At 52.9% G+C, this 21,950-nt stretch overlaps 10 protein-coding genes across 10 annotated transcripts; 6 read left to right on the forward strand and 4 right to left on the reverse strand.

The window, feature by feature from the left end:
- Nucleotides 1-154: 154 nt before the first annotated feature.
- Nucleotides 155-3,688, reverse strand: MIP1 (DNA-directed DNA polymerase gamma mip1; the record flags this gene model as incomplete). Its single annotated transcript, XM_051499413.1, has 1 exon — nucleotides 155-3,688. One exon carries the CDS (start codon nucleotides 3,686-3,688, stop codon nucleotides 155-157), a length of 3,534 nt encoding a protein of 1,177 aa, XP_051350196.1.
- A 309-nt stretch (nucleotides 3,689-3,997) lies between these two features.
- On the forward strand, nucleotides 3,998-4,945 carry J4E92_008057 (uncharacterized protein; the record flags this gene model as incomplete). Its single annotated transcript, XM_051499414.1, has 2 exons — nucleotides 3,998-4,676; nucleotides 4,722-4,945. The coding sequence occupies 2 exons, from the start codon at nucleotides 3,998-4,000 to the stop codon at nucleotides 4,943-4,945; spliced, it is 903 nt and encodes a 300-aa protein (XP_051350197.1).
- Nucleotides 4,946-5,425: 480 nt separating this feature from the next.
- On the forward strand, nucleotides 5,426-6,355 carry J4E92_008058 (uncharacterized protein; the record flags this gene model as incomplete). The annotated part of the gene is made up of 1 exon (XM_051499415.1): nucleotides 5,426-6,355. The coding sequence occupies one exon, from the start codon at nucleotides 5,426-5,428 to the stop codon at nucleotides 6,353-6,355; it is 930 nt and encodes a 309-aa protein (XP_051350198.1).
- Nucleotides 6,356-10,354: 3,999 nt separating this feature from the next.
- Nucleotides 10,355-11,236, forward strand: J4E92_008059 (uncharacterized protein; the record flags this gene model as incomplete). The annotated part of the gene is made up of 1 exon (XM_051499416.1): nucleotides 10,355-11,236. One exon carries the CDS (start codon nucleotides 10,355-10,357, stop codon nucleotides 11,234-11,236), a length of 882 nt encoding a protein of 293 aa, XP_051350199.1.
- A 938-nt stretch (nucleotides 11,237-12,174) lies between these two features.
- On the forward strand, nucleotides 12,175-13,557 carry J4E92_008060 (uncharacterized protein; the record flags this gene model as incomplete). Its single annotated transcript, XM_051499417.1, has 2 exons — nucleotides 12,175-12,470; nucleotides 12,525-13,557. 2 exons carry the CDS (start codon nucleotides 12,175-12,177, stop codon nucleotides 13,555-13,557), a joined length of 1,329 nt encoding a protein of 442 aa, XP_051350200.1.
- Nucleotides 13,558-13,885: 328 nt separating this feature from the next.
- J4E92_008061 (uncharacterized protein) lies at nucleotides 13,886-14,879 on the reverse strand (the record flags this gene model as incomplete). Its single annotated transcript, XM_051499418.1, has 4 exons — nucleotides 13,886-14,085; nucleotides 14,138-14,609; nucleotides 14,658-14,758; nucleotides 14,807-14,879. 4 exons carry the CDS (start codon nucleotides 14,877-14,879, stop codon nucleotides 13,886-13,888), a joined length of 846 nt encoding a protein of 281 aa, XP_051350201.1.
- A 900-nt stretch (nucleotides 14,880-15,779) lies between these two features.
- J4E92_008062 (uncharacterized protein) lies at nucleotides 15,780-17,145 on the forward strand (the record flags this gene model as incomplete). Its single annotated transcript, XM_051499419.1, has 2 exons — nucleotides 15,780-16,721; nucleotides 17,107-17,145. The coding sequence occupies 2 exons, from the start codon at nucleotides 15,780-15,782 to the stop codon at nucleotides 17,143-17,145; spliced, it is 981 nt and encodes a 326-aa protein (XP_051350202.1).
- Nucleotides 17,146-17,536: 391 nt separating this feature from the next.
- On the reverse strand, nucleotides 17,537-18,223 carry J4E92_008063 (uncharacterized protein; the record flags this gene model as incomplete). Its single annotated transcript, XM_051499420.1, has 2 exons — nucleotides 17,537-17,996; nucleotides 18,042-18,223. 2 exons carry the CDS (start codon nucleotides 18,221-18,223, stop codon nucleotides 17,537-17,539), a joined length of 642 nt encoding a protein of 213 aa, XP_051350203.1.
- A 489-nt stretch (nucleotides 18,224-18,712) lies between these two features.
- On the reverse strand, nucleotides 18,713-19,609 carry J4E92_008064 (uncharacterized protein; the record flags this gene model as incomplete). The annotated part of the gene is made up of 1 exon (XM_051499421.1): nucleotides 18,713-19,609. One exon carries the CDS (start codon nucleotides 19,607-19,609, stop codon nucleotides 18,713-18,715), a length of 897 nt encoding a protein of 298 aa, XP_051350204.1.
- Nucleotides 19,610-20,369: 760 nt separating this feature from the next.
- Nucleotides 20,370-21,675, forward strand: J4E92_008065 (uncharacterized protein; the record flags this gene model as incomplete). Its single annotated transcript, XM_051499422.1, has 2 exons — nucleotides 20,370-20,504; nucleotides 20,692-21,675. 2 exons carry the CDS (start codon nucleotides 20,370-20,372, stop codon nucleotides 21,673-21,675), a joined length of 1,119 nt encoding a protein of 372 aa, XP_051350205.1.
- Between the last annotated feature and the right edge of the window lie 275 nt (nucleotides 21,676-21,950).

Genomic DNA, 21,950 nt, shown 5'->3' on the forward strand with positions numbered 1-21,950 from the left:
AAGAGAGCCAAATCAAAAATCCATTTGTGGAAGGAACGATGCGCCGAACCTATGCAAGTAAACCAGACGACGCGCCGCCCACCTAGCCCATTACCCAACCTGTACATGAAGTTTTGCCGTATATACATCTTACAAAAAACATACAAGAAACATCCTACACTCTCGCACTCCTCACTGCACTCCTCGAATGCTGTGTATACCCATTCTGCCACCACTCGCCCGGCGCCTTGCTCTTGGCCTTCGTGCTAGCATTCGCGCGCTTGTACACCTCGCGCCAGGGGTCATGAGCGCTCGATTGCTTGGTCATTTTTTCAAACTGCTTGATTTCCTTCTGGATCTCGCGGTTTTCTTGTTCGATATCTGAGACTTCGTTGCCGGCTGTGCTTCCACTCTTGCTCTTCGTTTTGCTAGTGCTACTGCTGCTGCGCGGTGCGGGCGTTGCGCGGAGGGGTCGGAGGATGTCGCGGAGTTCCTGGTCGGAGGAGGAGATTTGCGCTTTGAGATATGCCATCGCTGTGGGATCGCCGACGGCATCGCCTCTTGACAGAGTGGTCATAATCGGCGTTCGCGGAGTAAAGGCGTGTGTGTATTTCTCCGGCGTTGGCATGTCGGCTTCGCTGGGTACGAAAGCAGGATCAAGACGTGCTTCTTCACCCTTCTCCAACAGCGCCATGATATCCAGACTTTCACCATGCGGAATCTTCTCCTTGTTGCTGGGTGTGATGCAATCCATGTCCACTTCCTTCCGTAATACATGGTCAATGTCGACGGCGGAGAAGTAGGCGCAGGATTGGGGGAGTTCATTAATCCCCATCTGCTGACTGAACATTGCGCGCGTCCAGACATTGGCAACCTGGAGCGCCATTGCTGCTTTGTACCGGTCTTCTTCTTTCACGAGATACCGAATTTCGTCGTGGACGGTAATGGCGAGGCGAGCGTCGAGACCATATCGGCGTGTCAGGTAGTCCATTGATACAATGAGGAGGTGGAGGTAATCAACACCGGAAGATTGGATCGCCCAGTTGATCCGACTCGTCATGAAACCGCCCTTTGATAAATACCGCCGTTGCAGGGCTTCGGTGATGGCAGCGCCTAGAACAGGTGTGCGGGGACGTTCTTGCTCAGCAAAGTCCTCCAACTTGTTGAACACGAAAGATTCAGTACCACCGCGCCAAAAGGCTCGTTCATGTAGTTGCTTCCGGTTCGTCTTCTTTCCCTTGGTGTTCTTGTAGAGGTCGTCTGCTGTTTTGGAGGTCTGCTCGTCCGACAACGAAGGATTGAACTGGCGGAGGAGGGTAGACGCAAACTTCAGACCTGCACCGTAGATACGTCCGTAGTTGAAGACTTTGGCGTCGTTTCGCGATATGCCAAGGATGGCGGCTGTGCGAGAGTGCAAGTCTGTCCCCGCCGCCTTGGTTCCCTCGAGAGTCATGAAGCCGACAGCGTTACCGCCGTGGAGTTTGAACGTCGCGTCGCCAATCAAGGAAGCAATCCACAGTTCCTGCGAGTCGACATCGGCTCCGACGAAGCAGTATCCTTGAGGTGCTCGAACCATCGACTTCAGCTCTGATCCAACACGATTCTTCTTCGCATTACTAGCCGTAAGCCATGTATTTTCAACCGACCTCCGCGTGACGGTACCCATTGGTATGATCTGTGGAAGGATGAAGCCGACCTTCTTCCCCGCGCCCCTACCGGATGCAGAGACGAGTTTCGGCGGATTGGGTACCTCCTTGTTGTAGACGACCATCTGATTTGTGATTCTCTCCCTCGCGCTGATCCAGTACGAACAAGATGCATTCATCTCCAGTGCTTCCTTGGCATACGCATACTCTGATCCCAGCTTCCCCTTCTCGAAATACTGCAGATAGCCCTTGGCGAGTGGATTGGCGCACCTCGCGAGCGGTCCGTCCTTGTGCGGGATCTTGTAGTAGACATACTCGCTGTCATCTCTAAGCTTCAGATTCTCTTCCTCAGACATGTCCAAGACCTTCAGACCCTTGTCGTCGTAGGCAAAAGCCTCGTCCACGGGAACCTTGTACGTCCATCCGTGTATGTCCGACCACACCAAAGGATTTCCATCCCATGCCAGCTTCAACAAAATCGGCGTGATGCGTGTGCGGACCGTAAGAGCTATCGGGGCGTCGTTCTTCGCAAACAAATCCTTGTACCATTTGGGCATGCCAGGCTTCTTCTGGCGGGCTGCTGGTCTCGGCGGATCGCCCTTCTTCTTCCCCTTGACCATCTTGACCTCCTGCCCTGACCAGTCCAACTGGCTCAGCCAAGGGTCATTTCCATACACCTCCGGCTGATCCTTGACCTCCAGCGCCTTCTCCGTTAGCGCCACCAAGCGCTCCTTCACTGCATCGTCGAGCTGCTTATATGTCGCTTCGGCGTTGTGGATATACGCATCCCAAGTCTCGTTGACAGGCAGAATCTCGGCAGCCAGGAATCGCAATGCGGCAAAACTAACAGGGTGCGGACATGTTTCGAGGAACAGCGGAAAGACCTTTTGGTATACACGATGGGTGATTTCTACATCAGCAGCACAGTAGGAGAGCAGGTCGTCCAGCATATCATTGATGCTTGCACGGTCTTTCTCACCAAAGTACTCCCTCTGCGCCTTGTCGAGTGTTATGTTGCAATGGAACTTGGCCACATCCCGTAGTGAGTTGATTGCGCTTCTGCCCATCCAGAGCTCCTCCTCGGTCGGGCCCGCCAGGACTGTGGAAAGGCCAGCGTTTTCCTCCGACGTGGCTGCTTTGTCTTGCTCCTCCTGATCCTTCCTGTTCTTCATCCACGACGGGCGTTGGCGCGAGCACATGCCGTTGGAGGCCACATGCAGGGACATGGTATCGACAAAGGCGTTTTTCGACTGCGCAATATTGTACTCTTCCGCTATCCTAGCTCTGTCGTATCCAATGTTGTGTCCGACGATGACGCGGGGGACTGAGGTGTCGCCCAGTGGAATGAGGTGGCGATCTGACTTGGTCTCTCCCAGTAGCCACGGCGATAACCACGCATACCAGGCGGTAGGACTAGCGGCACATGCCATGCAGGCGAAGGGCGTTACTTTATACATGACTTCGGTATCGAATGTGAGCATCGTCTCGTCGGGCGCATCGACGGCCTCGGTGGTGCCGTCGCTGTTGTACTTGGTCCAGCCGCTCCGTCGCACCCACTTCGTTGGCTTCGGTGGAGGATCTGCCCACGCCAGCTTCTTTGCCATACTCAGGTATGGTTCCGCCGTGTCCATGCCCAGCTTGTAGAAGTGTTCGTCGAGGCTGGTCCCTTGCAGTTCCGGCAGGTCGAACCCGACCGGCGGGGTCTGGTCCTGGTTCTTGCCGAGTAAGTCATGGCGACTGAGGTGGTCCTGCGACAGTGCGACGAGTTCGGGTGGTGGTTGGGTGCTTGCGCCGGGGAAGACCTGCGAGTGGATGTGCGAGGAAAGGTGCTGAACGCCGATGGGACTGAAGCGGGCTTCCGAGGGGACTAACAAAGACGCATTGACTGTCGCACCACTCAGACCCCCCCTTGCATTGCTACCTTCTGCATCCGGCGACTGTATGGGCGACTGTGTAGACTGCACTGTGGCGAGACATCGTTTGGCGTTGGCGAAATGTGATTGCGCATGGACGGGTCGCGGTCGGGCGGCGTGGGCGGCAAGGGAGCGACATGAGCAGCGCATCGTCAGACTGGAATACGGCGGTCACTGCATGGCGTCGGCGGGTTGAGTCGTCGTAGTTGAGGTTGCAATTCGGTGTCGTCATGTTCAGTGTCTAGTTCACCCGCAGACTCTTGGCGCGGTGCAGTTCCCCTCAGCCCTACGCGATGCATGATATAGCACGCCCGAGCCCGAGAGCGGCCGCTGCTTTTGCGTCACCAAGCCCCCGGGACTGCGACACCATGCCCAGACCAGCAGCTACTCAGATGGTGAAGGAGCACGTTGCCCTTCCTGACCTGCCCGCTGCCGCCCCCTCGGCCTGCGCTCGCCACCATGTCGGCCGACCGCTCTCACAGGGACGACGATGACATAACCCACCCACTCGACGACGCCAACTTCGACACCCCCGAGAGCCACCACCACAACCACTACTCTCCTAACCACTACTCCCCCGAAGCCTTTGACTTTGGCGAGCTCTTCGGCCACTACAGCGCCCCCGCCGACGACGCCCAGTTCGACGACGTCTACCGCGCCCCGCCCGTGCCCTACTCCACCGGCTTCTTCGACCACATCCTCAATCCAGCCGGCCTCGACCACGGACGCTATTCACCCTTCGCTTGGCGCCCCTACAGCCCATTCACCGGAGACATGCCGCCCGCCACTCGCGCACGGCCTGACCGTCTCGCAAATGGCTACGTCGACCTCACAAGCGCCCCCGAGTCACCGCCGCGGAGAAGGAAGCCGCAGTCGCCCACCCCGGGCCCCTCAGCGAAGCGCCAGAAGCGGGACGACGGATCAGCTGCGGAGATCAAGCAGCAGAGCGCCGAGCCCGAGAAGATCGAGGAGCTCGACTTGACGGAGCAGAAGACGCCGCTGCAAGAGGCCCTGCAGAAGCAGCGCGAGGATGCTGTCAAGGCGCAGGCAAAGCCAGAGGAGACCGTCACCACCTTCAACTCGTTTAACTGCGTCATCTGCATGGACAACCCCACAGATCTCACAGCCACTGCATGTGGTGAGTACAATTCATGCCATCTCAAGTGTTTCACTAATTGTTCAGGCCACCTCTTCTGCCACACCTGCCTCATGGAAGCCCTCATCGCCGGCGAAAACCGCACCGGGCCCCACGAAACGAAGCGTTCTCAGTGTCCCGTCTGCCGAAAGACCATCAGCCGGAATAAAGCGACGGACGTCATACCTCTGCTGCTGAAGAAGGGCCTGGCCACACAGCCGAGGAAGAAAGTGGTTGCACCAGCTGCAGCACCTGCACCCAAGGTAGCTTGAGCACTTGGATTTTGCGATGCTTTTGCTTTACTGGGCTTTACTCATGGAATATGATGCTAAGCCCTCCCAGCTAGTCAAGACAGCCAAGAAACAAACTCAACGCCTACCTCGAACCACGACGCGTCGCACGAGACGGGACGACGACGTGGAGTGGGTGTGAGGTGACGGAATTGACAACACAGGAGCGGGGACATGTTGCGGTGAGGGAATGGGGGTAGAATGAGGAGCTGGGGTTGGTCATGTCAGGTACTCCACCACTCGCACCTGCCTCACGAGCCTGCAGGTGTTGATAGGCCGGCTGTCTACGGACTGCATACGCACTAGCGCCATCACGATGACGTACTCCAATAGCTTTTACTACCAGATTACAGAAGAAGAAAGAGCTCTGAACCCACCAAGTATCCCCGTCAACTACCAACACCACCCTCTGCCCCTCCATTCCAACCATACCTACCACTATCTCACACCCCACGACCCAACATGTCAGACCCGAAAAACACCTCCTCCATCGCCATTCTCGGCGCCGGCGATGTAGGCGCCACAATCGCATACAGCCTCATCATGAACCCTGTTGCCGGTGACATCCTGCTCGTCGACCCCAAGGAAGAAGTCCGCGACGCTCAAGTGGCAGACTTGTCAGACGCCACCTTCCACGGTAACACAAGCACCCGGATAAGAGCAGGTACGCACAAAGAGGCGGGTCAATGCGATATCGTCGTAATCGCTGCTGGGGCAAAGCAAAAGAAGGGTGAGAGTAGGACGGATCTAATCGGCCGCAACAAATCCATTCTCGAATCCGCAATCTCGGACATGAAGCCGTTCCGCGAGGACACTGTACTTCTACTCGTCGCAAACCCCGTCGACGTCCTCACCTACTTCGCCCAACAGTACTCCGGTCTTCCAAAATCGCAAGTCATCGGCAGTGGCACCTTCCTCGACTCCGCCCGTCTCCGCGGCATACTCGCGTCCAAAGCGGAAGTCGCAGCGTCCAGCATCGAAGCGTACGTCCTTGGTGAACACGGCGAATCCCAATTCGTCGCCTGGAGCCTGGCTTCTATCGGCGGTGTCCCGTTGTCTTCTGCGTTATCTTCCAAGCAATCAGGCGCGTTGGATAAAGACGCCATTGCGGAGGAGACGAAGAACAAAGCTACGAGCATTATCGAGAACAAGGGAGCCACGAATTACGGCATCGGCGGCGTTGCGGCGTCGATATGCAAATCCATCATCTTCGATGAGAAGATCATAAGGCCTGTTAGTACGTTCCAGGAAGATTTAGGGGTCTGTTTGAGTATGCCGGTAGTTCTGGGCAGGAAGGGCGTGGTGAGGGCGTTGCAGATGACGTTGGATAATGAGGAGAGGGGGAAGTTGGAGGGGAGTGCTAAGGCTTTGAAAGAGGTCATTGATGCCTAAGGAGGGTGTGGAGTGGAGACGGAAGTGGAGCGCCAGTGGCGGGAGACGTGTGTGTCAGCCGTCTGATCTCTCAGGTTGAGGCGATGTATAAAAGGTCGGCTTTTGTCTGCTCTCACCTTCCTTCCTATATACCAAAACTTTTACTCTTTTTCCAAAAGACCATATGGTGATACACATGACTGCGTCTTCTGCCCTCCTTCGGTTATCCAAAATGAACAAAGAGGATTTCTATGTTCTCTCCGAAAGCTGCTCTTTTCCCAAACACGCAGAGAAAGACTATATGGCTTCTCCGTCTCTCCACGCCGCTCTCTATCAAAATCACTCACTCTTGAATATACGTTCTCTCCGGAAAGTCCTCTTCCAAAACGTTCAGCAAGATCGACGATGACTGCTCCGTCTCCCCGCGCTGGCCTCCTCAAAACCGACGAGATAAAGTTCCCACGTTCTCCTCTGAGATTCCGGTCTTCTAAAAAACTTCTACCCTCCAACATGACCGCTTCTATCTCTCGGTACACTGTTCATTACCAAAACAGGATCAGAGCTCTTGGATGTTCTCTCTGGGACGTCCTTCTTCCGAAAAATCGATCGCGCACACATGATGACTGCTTCGCACATCTTATTACCAACAAAAATGCCCAGGGACGCACTCATGTTTGCTCTGAGAATCTTCCTTCTCCAAAATTCATCATCGGACGTTCCATGGCTGCTTCCCTCCTCGTCTTCCTCAACTTCTACCAAAACATACTAGGGAGACTTCCATGTCGTCCCTCGCAACTGTCCTCGTTTCACCCAAAACTTGCAGTTGCGATACTGATGTTGCGCCTGGTAAGATCTTTTCCTCGAAAAACGGGTAGTGACACCGACTATGCGCTCCGTCGGTCGACCTCGGCGCGTCTCTATCAAACTACAAGTACAATACACAGCCTGGAAATGTGTTCTCCGAGACGTTCGCTTTCCTCAACTGCCTGTTGACATGTCCATGGCGTTCAGCGACTCTTTCTAGTACACCCAAAGATCGATTTGTCGGGAACATGTCTTCTCTGGTTCGCTCTTTGCAAAACCCGCACAGTATCGAGCCATAACTGCGTCTCTCTTTATCGTTTCCTCTCAGCGCAGATCCATCTATTGAAAAACCCCGAAAACGTCTCGATGTTCGCTTCGAGAAGTTCGCCTTTTCCACCCAGTACTCAACACTTCCACTGAATATCCTGAGCGTTTCTAGATATATCGAAAGCAGAAAGATTACGATCCATACGATTCCTGATTCGTTCTTTCCAAAATCTATTTACATTCAGGCGATGACTGCTGCTCTTTCTCGCATCCCGGCACATCACCTCGAAAAGACATCAGGCATATTTCATATTAAGTCTTCTTACCGATCCCGAACTTACACAAATCCTTCCCATTCCGACTGTAAAAAACGCCGATAGTCACGTTCGATGACTGTCGTCCTTCCCCGGGTCTCTAGCAAATCGTCCTGAAAAAGAAAGGAGAGATTGCTCCTCCGTATGTCGAGTCGTTGCGTTCTCTCTTAACCACAAATCTCTCGACAAGTCTACCATGGTCTTCTTCTGCCGATACCACCAAAACGGCATCTGACCGACTAGATGACTGCTGTTCTGCCTTGTCTCTTCGGCGAACAACTCCAGCAACTCCTCAAAACAGCATACAATCTCGCGATGTGTTCGTCCGCAGTCCATTCGCTATTCAAAAACAGCACTTCAAAAACGCTGAGGCTAGTCGCATGAGACATCTGAGTGACGTGTAAACTGAAGCCTATCGCCTACAACACCCTGTTTTCGGGCTCTTGGGTCGTTTTGAGGCCTATGTATCAGCCTGGGCCTATCTTGGAACGAGAATCGAGGGGTATAAAGTCTTCCCAATTTGCAGACCTCCCTCCTTCTTTACTACTCACCTATTATGGTGTGTCTCCAAAAGTCAGAGGAATCTTCGACATGTTCGCTGCGCCTTGCGCCTGTTCTAAAATTGCAAAACTTCAAAGAAAACTGGGATATGTTTGGCGCTCGACTCTCTATCGCGTATAACCGAAACGATTATAGCAAGACTCTATGTAGATCAAAAGACCTCGACATTTCGCAATACAAATTAAAAATATCTGGTCATCAACACATGAGCAGCCTCGTTCTCTCTTTCCCGGATTACTATCTGACCTCGCCAAGTTCAACGCAATACCGACCCGTGGTGGGGTATATAAACCACATTCCGACTCCGTTCTTCTTCTCTTCATCAATCCCGGTGAGCTTTATTCAAAAATGCAGCGGCGTAACTCCTATGATCGCCCTCTCTTCCAGTCTTCTGCATTCAAAATCCCGAGGCAGGGATATCATGTTCATCTCTCTCCTGTCCAGCGCAACATTTCCGAAATTGGTCTGTTCTGGTACATACGCCTGAAAGACTACCAAGACCTTTGCATGTGCTAAACAATTCCCACAAGATCGAGAACATGACTGTTCTCTTCCGCCTTCTTTGGAACGCAACGACTTCAGCGGCTCAAAATACTCGCTGGACTGAACATGCGTCCGTTCTTTGGAAAGGTCATGACAACCAAGGAATGATTGTGGGGTAAAATCCGCTGTCCAAAACATCATATCGAAGACCTCATACTGTCTGCCGGTGATCCAGCTGCTACGCCAGTGCGGGTCTAGTGCGTCGATGTGATATAAAACATACCTTTCTCTGCCTTCTTTCTCTTCTTCATCACACTCCACTGGCTCTTTCTCCAAAAACTGTAATCGTCAGGTTATATGTGCGCTATTCCCTGCTCTTTCAAAGACCGCAAATGCACCGTCCAAATGATGGCTCTTCTCCGGCTCCTCGCTCCCCAATCTCGATCGATACGGCACACCCCAAAGATGTCTAGCCGCCAGCACATGTGGACTGCTTCTCCAAAGATACGATCCCCTATTTATCCGATCCACGGTTGCTATAAATCGATAGCAGGGGATTTGATGAGTGCGGTGCTTTCTTCTTCCCAGAATCCGCGCGACTACAAGATCATGACGTTGGTCGTCGGCGTCAAATGTTTTTCCTCTCCAAAAGTGTCGAAACTCGAGTTTATGAGAAGAGAAGAGTCAAAGCTTGACATTGGAGCACCTAGACGCATACATAAAGCTCAACATCTTCTATTTCTCTCTTCTTAATCACACGTCGCCTTTGTGCTACCTGGAAATATGGTACCACTTTCACATGTGCGCGCCTTCCTTTTCTCAAAATCCGTCGAGTTCTTGGTCATGTGTCCTGCTCTCCTCTCGCTTTCTGAAAGGTCGCGACTCCAAAACAGGGAGTACAAGAAGTGATGACTTCGTCTCTGTCAAGTTGTAGCCTGGAGGTATGCGCAGTCATTTCGAGCGACGTTTATAAGATTACGAGTACACGAAGTCCTCAATAGTTCATGATACGTCGAAGATACATGATTACGTAGGCGCATGTAGGGGATTCAGTATGCTGTAGAGGCGTCTATCAGCGTCCTGATGCGGCCAGTCCATGTACATGATCTCAAATACTCCGCAATCGAAAGCATGTGCGCGGGCGCATGCTGGGCGGTCTGCATAGCTGGCAGCACCAGGTGTGATGGTCAGTCGCAGCGAGCGAAGTTTTCGGAACAGGGCTGCAGTCAGTCGTCGGATGCAACACTTGGTATGGCCGCGAGGAAGACTGTGATACCTATAGCGCACTAGGCGGGCTGGAGGACGTGGGCCGTGCACAAAGTGAAGGTGAGAAAGATTCGACACAGCGAGGATTTCGCTCCCCAGCCCGCGCTGAGATTTCGGCCAACAACGATATCCACGCGCACCGGGTAATCAACTCTAGTGTATCGTTCCCTCCGCCGACATGAAGGGAGGTCTTCGACATCGTCTGCGTCGCTGGTACCGCGAGATGCGCACCACGTTCTCATCAAGCTCTAAGACCACACCCAGGTCAGTCACTCATCGACCTCGTTTCTATTTCGCAGTTACTGACACATCGCAAAGCTCAAAGATGCATTCAACCTCGCCAAACGACGCGCCCCAGTGTGGGCCAGCAGGTCCCAGCATCGCCAACAGCACATCCCCTCTGCTCCGACTGCCTGGCGAGCTGCGCAACCGCATATACGAGTACGCACTTCAGACCGACGACGAGTTGAAGTTCGACAGCGGTGTGAGGTCCTATGAGGGTGTGTCTAGCGACGACGGATTTGACGGCCACAACATCCCACGCTTCATCCCCTGCGGAGCCTACCGCTCAGAATGCAAAGACCACGTCAATCAGCTGAAATTGACCTGTCGCCAGTTGTACAAGGAGACCGCGGGGCTGGAGCTCCAAGTTAACCGAGTGCATTTTTTTACCCACTGGAGTGATAAATTCGGCCCTGGACAACTTTTCCTGACTTTCATCCGGAACTGCGCAGCGACTAAACGGGGACGTTTCCGTGACATTTACCTCTGGTCAAGCAGTCATAGACAGGTGCCAAGGCTCAGCCAGTCGCTTGAACCCAAAGATGTCATGTTCGAGCTGGCCGAATACTGCCGGCAGCATCCTCAAGTCAACATCAGCTATGCCGTCCCGTACTTGGACACAAATGACTTGTGGATAGACGTCGTGGCGCAGGGCTTGTTTCTCAGCTTAGTGATAGGTGGAGAGGATCTACGTTCGGTAGCAACCATCGCCCACAATAGCGCACTCGATGATATGGAGACTGCAGAGTTTTTCAAGGACGCAAGCGGCGCTGCGATACTTCGCGTATCGAACCTGAAATTTCGGTTTGACATAGCGGAAATTAGGAACATCGAATCCTTCCAAAGGGAACTTGCGACCGCACCCTGGCTTGATGCTAGGGTATGTCTTGAGTTGGCGACGAGGTGGATAAAGGAGGGTATCTGAAAGGAAAAGGCCGAACGGATCTGCTGCCTACATTGAGATGAAAACACGCGACGTGGGTATTCTAATATCAACGTCGCCTCTGGGTCTTTCAGGATTCTTTCGTCGAATGAGGAGTTGGCGCTGTTGTTCTGAGGATGCGTGGAAGGACGGCGGTGCCTGGTGCGGAAATTGAGATCCCGACAAGGGGATGATGATCGAAGCTTGGCACGCTAATGATGGCGCCAGGCATCGGCAGCGGGTCTCCGATCTTCTGCGGGTGTCCACATCATCACGATCACATAGAAAGGACATTGAACAACACCTTTGTGCCCTTTCGCCTCATGCAAACCTCAACGCAGTGTCTACATCACACTCACGATCTCAAAGCATACGAAAGATGCGTCGTCACCGGGTCGCAGCGGCCTAACTCACAAGATCAGGTGTTCACATGCTTACGCGACAGTTCCTTCTTTCTCTCACTTTTCGCAGTAAACCTCCAGAGCCCATGCCCTGAGCATCGTCATCATGCGCGTCGGACTTTTTAAAATTCCTGTTGCCACTTGCATGCGAGAATGAGGTGTCGCAATGCCTAGAGTCATCAAGCATCACCCGGTCGCACGCGTCTTCGGCTCACGCGCGCCCTTCGAAAGAAACCCATCGGCATTACACTGCTGTCGCAACGAATCCACTGAGCCTCACCCTCACGGTCCCCACGAGGGTGCGAACTTCTTGTGACTGCTGCTCAACCTCCTCGGCCGAGCATGTTGAAGTTATCCACACAATCGGGTGTACTTCGGTTCCCGAGATCTACCTACAATGTGCTACATGGCCAGCCTTCATCGGCACTTGCACGACCCACAGACGCCCAGCTTGATACCAATGTCGCGTGTACAGATATATAGCATCTCAAAGCTTGTGGGGTGGAGAATGTTTACCACTTCACATCCTCAGTCCACAGTATGGCAAACCAACCCTTCAAAGTCATTGTGATTGGCGGCGGGCCTACTGGGCTAACAGCTGCCCATGCGTTACACCTAGCCAACATCGACTTTGTCGTCCTGGAACGCAGAGATGATGTCATTGTCGATGTTGGTGCCAGCCTTATTCTCGGAGCACATGCCATGCGAATAATGCAACAGCTCGGTCTACTTGACAAGCTGCTTTCGATCGGACAGAGAGTGCTGAACAACAAATCTTTCACTAAGGATGGCAAGAAGTTCGCAGACGGCACGTCCGTCCAGATCGTCAAGGAGAAGTGAGTCCGGGCCAACTGAGCAACACTTCTTTAAACTCTACTAACTCAGCACAGCTTCGGCCTCGAGCCCATCGCATTCCACCGCGCCGAACTCGTACAAGCCCTGCTCGAAGGCCTTCCCGACGAAGCAAGAAAGAAATACTATGTCGGTCAGAAAGTGGTCGACATCGCAACAACCGAAACCGGCGTCGTAGTCACCTGCGCGAACGGCACGACGTTCAGCGGATCGATGGTCCTTGGAGCCGACGGGGTACACAGCCAAACACGCAAGATCATGCACAAGCTCTCAGCAGAAGACCGCTTCTCAGCCTGCCGCAACCCGGAACCGCCGTTCTCCGCCCACTACCGTTGTCTATGGTCCAACATCCCGCGGCCATGCGCAGCTGGTCTGGGAAACAACACACAGGGCAAAGACCGCTCTCTCATGTGGATTACTGGCCGTGAACGCGCTTGGTTGTTGCTGTACGAAAAGCTGCCAGAACCGACTCAGGAGCCGAAGCGATATACAAAGGAAGAGATGGACGAGTTCGCTGCTAGCTTCGCGGACTGGCCCGTCAACGACGATCTAAAGGTCAAAGATATCTACGATAGCTCGACCGCGGGCATGTCGAATCTAGACGAAGGGGTACTGGATCATTGGAGCTTGGGACGTATAGTTCTCGCCGGCGACGCATGTCACAAGTTCACGCCAAATGCCGGACTGGGATTTACCAACGGCATTCAAGACGTCGCATTGCTCTGCAACCTACTCCACAATGCGACGAAGTCAAGTGCAGGTTCCGATTTTGGCCTCGACGAACTCCAACAAATCTTCCAGGAATACCAATCTTCGCGGAAAGAGCCAACTGCGTTCGACTTTGGTGTATCCGCTGCCGCAACTCGCAGCCACGCCTGGGCTACGCCGATATACTGGTTTGTGGGCAGGTTTATCTACCCGCTCTACGCTTTCCAGTGGCTTCTGATGAAGTATGTTGTTGCTCCGCGCATGAAGCAAAGTAGGGTGTTGGACTACGTCTTTGGCGAGGACCGTATCCAAGGCCGCATTCCATGGGCCTATCCTATCCACACGAAAAGCAAGGAGCTGTAACGGTATTCTATTTGTTGTAGCATTAGTTAATGGTAATAGATCGTTGTTGTTCAGCTTCGATGACAGTGAGTGATCGGCAGCCTTGCACAAGCTCTTCGTGGCTGACCGGATAAATACGCGTCAGAACCCACCGTCTTACACCACAGAACATGAACAACCCAGCAAAACCCACCGAATCGTGCCAGGAATCCACGATCGCAAACCAACACGTCATACATTCACGGGTAGATAAGCCTTTGCGCGCCGGCCCTTGCGGTTGGCAAAGCTTGAGTATTGTACGGCGGGGCACACTGCGTTCTTCCTGTCCAAGCCGAATATTAAGGCTAGCTCAGTAAGTCGCAGGCAGGATGCTCAAGCGCCCCCCGTCGGTAAGCAAGACATTCCCATTCACATAACCTCCGGCTCTACTAGTAAGGAATAGTATTGCGCCCGCCATATCCTTGATATTGCCAGCTCTTTGATCGGGTATGAAGTCCCTCGGCCATGTCTCCTGATTAAGCATGCCCGCGGTCATCTCACTGGGATATACTGTCGCATGCTAGTAAGCAAAAGGCAGGAGGAAGGGAATGCTTCGACTTACAACCAGGCGCAAGTACATTGGAGCGAATATCGTAAGGCACCAACGTCGTCGCCAAAGCCTTCATGATATGTACTGCTGCCGACTTGGAGCCAGCATACGCATAGCCCGCCATCGGTACGCGGTTGAAAGCACCCGCGCTGCTGATACAAATAATCTGACTCTTTTGCTCAATGTTGCCGGCTTTATTACCTTTGCCGAGCAGCTCAAGAAACGCAACGACCGTGAAGAAAGCCGATGTAGTGTTTACCGCAAAGGTTTGCGTGAACTCGTTCATATCCCAGTTCCATAGGTGGTCGCGGAATTTGGTGATGGATGCACCTTTTTCCAACCCTTCGAGTGTTGGACCTTGAATGCCGGAGTTTGCGACAACAAGATTGACGTAGCCGGATTTGGTGGCGATATGATCGACTGCTGCGGAGAGATCGGATTTGGATGTCACATCGGTCTTGAAGTAGTGTATATTTCCGTGTTTCTAAGATAAAGTGTTAGCATAGTCTAGAACATTGTCTGACGAGCATACCGCTGTGCTGGCTGCCTGCTTCAGTACTTCCTCTCGGCGCCCTAGAATGTACACGACCGCACCATTCGCCTCGAGTGCTTGCGCAATCATCAATCCAATGCCTGTTCATAATCAACAAAGCTGCACATCAGGAAGGATTTTATCCCCACCTGTTCCGCCGCCCGTGACTACAGCCACTAGCCCCTTCACATTGAATAAAATACTCGGGTCGAGATCGGCCATCGTGTAAAGATGGTGTTTTCACAGCTGTTCCAAGCTCTAGCTTATGCAGACGATGATGTCGTAGCGAGAATGCGCGAGGTACGGACGGAGATACCGAAGCTCTGCGAAGTGACAGCGACGCGTTGAAGCTTACAGGTTGAAGCTGACGCATGACTGTGCCCGCTGTAATGCCGGAAAATACCCCGCCCTAACGTTGCTAGGTTTCAGAAAAGCTGATCTCATTCGCTGTCGACAGACATTGCTCATATTGTCGGCCTGTAACAAAGACGCATCTTTCGAGCTCTTTGTTTGTCGATACGAGTGCTCCTTGGAGAGTGTGGAATCTGTGTTACTGGCTTTTAGAGCATAATGTTGGAAAAGATAGCCCGACTGCGAATCAGCTCAAGACACGCATTACTGTTCGTGATATACTGAGAGTTCTGAGCAGGTGACATCAGGCCGGGGCCAACGCGCACCTGGCATCAGTATCATGAACGCGCAATCGTGGTGAATGTTCAATTAATGCAGTTCGGCTTCGTGTTGGTCGCGCGTAGTGAAGTGAGACCAGCTATCGCGAAATTTATACCGCCTAGCTCAGAGGAGCAGTGTTGGTGTGCCATTCCTGTAGGTTGGTGTCGAAAAGAAGGTGGTGATGTCGCGATGGAAGGGGCGTGGGTGAGCTTCGGATGACACCCTGGAACGCGCTAGCACCGCGTGGGGTAACTAGCGGCATACCTCGATGGGCAAATGCGGGGGTCGCTGCCTAGCCGGACCAATGCAAGACCGAGTTATGCACGATGCGGCGTCGAGGTCTTTCAGGAACACGTTTCCAACTGCAGTCTCGTGGTATTTGGCTCCTTGCGAATTAGCGACTGCTTCATTCTCACCTTCACCTCACCTATCCTGCTGTTCATCCACAAAATGGGTCTCGCCCCGATCGAGTGTCTACCCGTCGAGCTTCTCCAACCCATCTTCATTGCCGCTGGTCACAACATCGCGCTCATTCAAGCTTCGCATCACATCGCAGCACGACTGTCATCCGGATACATCTACAACTCAACATGCGACTACTACCTCACTGAGGTACGAGGCAAGCGCGCCGAGCAGACAGCGGCTCAAACCTTCATATTCGCCAGCAGATGGATGACGTGGGATTTCTTCAAGTCGTGGATCGTGCGACGATTTGAACCCGCAGGATGTCTCTGTGGCCTGACGACAAATGAAGGCTGCTTCGATGCGCAGTGGCCGCCCGACTTCCAAGATGCCACACAGATGGTCTTCTCTAGAAGTCATTTTCCTCGGCTCGCTTTTGTGAAGGGACGCCTACCGGAGAAGCTATTCACGGGCTCGTGGACTCAAGACAAAGTCGAGTTCTTACGATTCTTACTCTGGATTACAGCGATGACTGTCGACTGGACGAACCCTGAAGTTGCGCACGCGGCTGTCGCTGCAAGAAAGAATGCCATGCTAGAACGCAATCTTGAGGCATTAGAGCTGTTCAACCACAATCGACGCCTAGGCCGACCTGCCGACCTGGACACAGTGCGATTTGCTGTTATCGAAGCTGGCTGCGACCGATCCATCGTCTATGACACGCTGATGGCTGCAAACATTCGGCATAGACCTGGACGCCTACGATATTCCGCCGAACTCTACAAATGGTGTCTCTCTCAAGTAGCGGAAGGGAACCAGAAAGGCCTGTGGCTGCGGATGAAGCTTGAGGAATCGTGCATTATGAGAAGTGAAGGGGAGGCAAAAGAGGCATCTAACGCAGGTCTCCTCATGGAGTTGAATGCTAGCACCAGAGATTACGATGGTGGACCAGAAGATACACTTACAGTGAACGATCTTCGTTGGAATAAGGTACGTTGCTACTTCCCTATAAGACTCTGCTAGTTCCAGTAATTTCTCGCCTCATCCAGGAGATATCGATCTCCTTCCCAGTAGTGGACATTCGCCAAGGCCGATCATGAATTGCAATCTACCAACATCAATAAAGAGACGCGCAGGACTAAGCGTGCACTAGGCGGTCCCAGACAAAGGATGGCTCATTTCCAGGATGACGGGTTATGCACGTCAGACCATCAATCATAACATTAGTTGGCCCGAGGTCGTACGCTCCCCAGGGTACTGCATGTACCGCGGTCACACCTGTCCTCGTCGACTACATTGCTGGGTTGAACACAACGGAGCCTCACGAAGGGTTGAACTTTGGCTTTCGCCGCCAGCGTCTTGCACCAACAAACAGATGATCATGCGTCGCATTGGGGAGACGAAGAAGTTCTAGGACTCTTGAAATCATAGCTAGCTGGGGTAAACACTACAGACATCCTCATCATTCCGCAGTGCGTCAGTCTACTATCGCCGGTGTTTGATATCCAGCGATTATCCAATTCCACACACTAACACCTCATTCCAGCCTCATCGCTCGTTCGGATGGTTTGCCGACATTCTCCCGCGACGATACGGCATACACGGCACGACGAGAGCAGATCTAGGCGACTACTGGCATCATTTATATGGGCAACGACGCTTGACTCGCGGGGCTAGTCAGGCGGGATCGCCAGTCCACGATTTTTGGCTTGACATGTGGATCACGCAGACGAAGAGTCGGACTCATGAACAGGGTGGATAGTTTCGACAAGCTCTTGAATAGTTGCCATTATCTACCTTGTCACTCACAACTTGCTCGAACTATCACGTCCAACAAAGCCATCAATTGGCCTGATCTTCACCAAATCCGCTCCATCTCTCCGCCCATCGACCATGAACTCTTGGTATGCGGCAAACGAATCCCAACTCTGCAGTACACTCTCCACACGCGTGCTTTTCGCTTCTCGGTCTTCGACGACTGTGAACGAGCTCACGCCTTTTACGCTCTTCATCACGATCTGCGACAGCTCGCTCCACTTTTCGGCCTGTTTGGTGGCGGATGTGTCCGGTTTGCAGGGAATGTTCATGAGAACAATGGCTGGACTCGATGAGATCGGTACGGGTGATGATGTTTTCTTGGTGATAATCGGGCAGTTGTGGACTTCTGGTGGCTGAGCAAGGACATCTCCGGTGGTGAAGAGTCGTATGAGATCTTGTACAGGCTTGGTAGTCAGATGCGCATCACTTGCTGCTTGGTTTGCGTATCTAGCATGGTTAGCGACATTGTTGTCCATTCATTTATGAACTTACTCTTCAATCATATATATCTCAGTCCGCGAACTATCATCCACCGGTAATGCGCAGACATACTGCAAGACCTCCGGCTCATGTGGTGTCGTGAACTCGATGATCTTGTGAAACGCGTCGATGGCTTTTTGCCGCGCAGCTGAGTCCTTGAAAACCAGTCTAGCGGTTGTGAGAATAGCTGTCATCTTGAAGCTTGCGCGCGGATATGTGAAGATCGTTCATGGTCGTTTCAATTGCTTTATGGAGGTGAATGGATATACCCCGCAAGCTCGGTATACCAGTTCCGATGCTCGGAATAGCCGACCCGTACCTGCAGCGAGGCGCTGATATTGCCATGAGAGTCAAACGTTCCAGAACACATATGCGAGGTATACGACGACATTGATAATGCGGTGCTCAATTGATTACCATAAACGAAGTTGAGAAAGACATGAGTTCAGGAAGCGTGCCGTTACCTACGGTAACATACCTGAAGAGAGAGGCCCGCTCCTAAAAACCACTAATATTGAAGACCCCACGCAACCGATGGCATCTCTGAAACCCCGATCACCCCGTAGGATAATCCCTTCAAATAGGCCTAGAGCCTACATCGACGTGAGGTCACCTGTCTTGCATGTGTCCATGTTGATGTAGTCTGCATACATTTTCAATTTTCCCTAAGTTGACGCGCAATCCTATGACCCCTTCGTCGCGCGCACGACCCACAATGGGTCCAAATGATCTGGAAGTCGCTGCGATCTCACAAGTACCGTTCCTTGATCATCAGTAACGCGCATGCCATTCTCATCTCTCGCGCAAAGATCTACAATCTGGACGTTCTTCCACCCCGCAAAATGCAAATAATCGCCAACAAACTCCAGTCGCGAGCGCTCGTCCAGCATCATCCACCTTCTGACCACTTTGTTCGGGAAGCACCGATTGCTGATAACGAGATGAACGCTCCCACCCTCCTTTGTGGCTTCCAAAAGCTTCTTGCAGACTTCGAGCGGGTTATTGAGGTAGTCGATACTGACAACGCACGTCGTTGCGTCGAATTGTAGAGCCTGGCCATCTTCCCATGCAGTGCGCACGTCGTGTGGCGGCTTGTTCAGATCCAAGACACGCCAGCGATCCGGGCCTTGGAAGACACCATTAACCGCCATCTCGTCCGTGTTGAGTCCCACGCCATAAACTTCCAAGTCTCCCTTCTGGATCGCTTCTTTCATGGACGGTGGGTAGAACGACTTCCAACTCGTGCACATATCCATAATCTTTCCTGTCTTCGGTAATACAGTATCGTAGTAGTGTGTCAATCGCGCTATCGATGGGTCGTCAATATGCGTGACTAGTCTGGGCTGTCGGTAAAATACGCCATCGTCGTTCTCGTCGTATCGCACGAAGTCCGAGTCGGTATACGGCCAATTATCGTATGTTGGGGCATATGGGGTTGCGGGGAAGGTTGCGGAGGACATGTTTGCGACGGTGTAGCCGGCGAAGAAGTTGAAGGGGATAGAGCGGTTAAGTGAGGAGTATGCGCGCCATGGGGTGGGTAGGTTTGGTCTGAGGCTGCGAAGATAGTGAGCGACTGACATGGGTTAATGAATTAAGGAGGGTGAAGCGCTGAGAGTGTGCTGAGAAAGCGCGTTAGGTTGGTGTGGTTGGGATCTGGATGATGACGTCATGACACGCGGACTCACGTGGCGACGCGAAGTGCATCTCGCTGCACTATTGCGGGGGGGTTTCGTTCTTGAGGAACTACAATACTTAGCGCTTCGCAATCTGAACTATATAATCAGCGACTTACGTTGTAGGCAGCGAGGAGGTCCTCGTAGTCCTCACGCCTCACATAGCCGTCATGGTAGGCGCGTGCCTCCTCCGCAATCTCCAAAATGCGCTTTTCGCGCGCGTTTCGTCGCCGCTGGAAGTACATGTAGGCGCCCAGCCGAAGCGACAGCACCACCAGGATCCCGAAGACCCAGACGCTGCCCATCTTGATGTTTGAGCACTACGTAGTATGGAAAACGAAAAGACGTCGAAGAAAAAAAGGCGAGGAGACTTCGAGAAGGTTGAGAAGACGTTCGTTGCTACAGAAGAAGTGTAAACATGCCTACGATGCGTTTTTATGGAGGTTGCCAGTGTGTTCCTTCCCTAGTTACTCGGCTCACGACTTCTTCGTCCCACGCAGCTGAACCCAAAGACTCGGTAGACCCATGACTGTTGTGGAAGGCGCATGTAAGCTGCCAAGCCACCACCACGTCAACCCGAACATGTGTTCATCGCTCAACTCATTCACAAGAACTGCAGCCATTCCGTAACTAACAACACTTCATTGACTCGGTCACCGATCTCGTGATGCCGTTCTTTAGTAACGTGACTTCCTGGCTGGCGCCATTACTCGGCGCAAATAGCTGGATCAATGGGTTTGGCCAAGTGCTACCACCGCAACGCGAGTTCTTCTACGTTGGCGGGGAGTATCAGAACCTGTCAGTAAGTCACACCAAATTCACCACCGCGCTCTTTCCTCTGAACTAGATGTACTACACCAGTGGGGAATATGCTGCATCTTACTGCGACTTCCTGCAAGACAAGTGTCGTGTATGAATTGAGATGCAGTATCTTTTGAGGACAAGCTAGCTTTCTCTTTCTGAACTCCTAGTGAATGCTGACCATGTAGATAGGAAACACCACTGCGCAGTACATGGTTAACCAGATCTATGTCGAAAAGCTCACCCCAGCAAAGCCAACCCAAGACTATCCCCTCGTCTTCATGCACGGAACTGGTCAGACTGGAACAACCTTTCTCGATACACCAGATGGTCGACCAGGCTGGGCTTCGTTCTTCTTATCGCACGGTTATACGATCTACCTGAGCGATCAGCCATCGCGCGGTCGTTCTCCGTGGTTGCCGAATACAGGCACGATGAAAAGCTCCAGTACTGCGCTCATCAAGCAACTGTTCACTTCGACGGCGTCGCATAGCCTCTGGCCGCAAGCACGGTCGCACACGCAGTGGCCCGGGACTGGCAAAGCAGGCGATCCGATCTTCGACGCCTTCTATGCGTCTCAAGTCCAATACCAGGCCGACAACCTGATATCCGAAGCCGAGAACGCCAAAGCGTACACCGCTCTCCTCGACAAGATCGGCGTCCAGGCGCACATCATCGCGCACAGTCAAGCCGGTGCCTATGGATGGCGAGTCGGAGACCTCCGCCCTCATCTAGTCAAGAGTATCGTGGCACTCGAGCCCGCGGGCCCACCATTCATCGGAAGAATCTTTGGATCAGGTCCTGCGCGACCTTTCGGCATCACGGAGCTGGAGGTCGCATACGAGCCTTCGGCGGGACCCGATGCGACGTACATCGAGACTGTTGTTGTTCCTGCAAGAGACGTCAATTCGAGTGAATGTATCATGCAGGATGAACCGGCGAAGCAGTTGGTGAATTTGGCGCAGATACCGGTGCTGACAGTGACTTCAGAGGCGAGCTACCATGCGATGTACGATCATTGCACTGTGGAGTACATGCGACAGGCAGGTGTGGACGTGGAGCACATGAAGCTCGGAGAAGAAGGCCTTCACGGCAATGGCCACATGTTCTTCATGGAGAGAAACAGTCTAGAGATCGCTGAGAAGGTTTTGGCTTGGTTGCAGAGGCATTAAGCTGAGCGAAGGGGCGTGCAGCCCACATTGACGTTGGGTCACCTATTCACATGTTCTCATCCTGATGCAGGCTGCAGCCTTATTCAGGTTCTTCCCAGTGTGGGTGCGAACGTAGAACACGTGAACACCTACAGCATGTGGTTTCGAGCACGTTTCGTGTGATGGGAAGGAACGGAGTGCGGTGGCTGGGAAATGATCGGCCAGATGACGGCTAGCGCGCCCCGGAAGAGACTAGTCTCCGCAGCCCCTTCCCTTCCCCATTCAGATGTCGCACC

The sequence above is a fragment of the Alternaria infectoria genome (genome assembly GCF_024043175.1).
Source record: "Alternaria infectoria strain BMP 0036 chromosome Unknown scaffold_15, whole genome shotgun sequence".
NCBI lineage: Eukaryota > Fungi > Ascomycota > Dothideomycetes > Pleosporales > Pleosporaceae > Alternaria > Alternaria infectoria.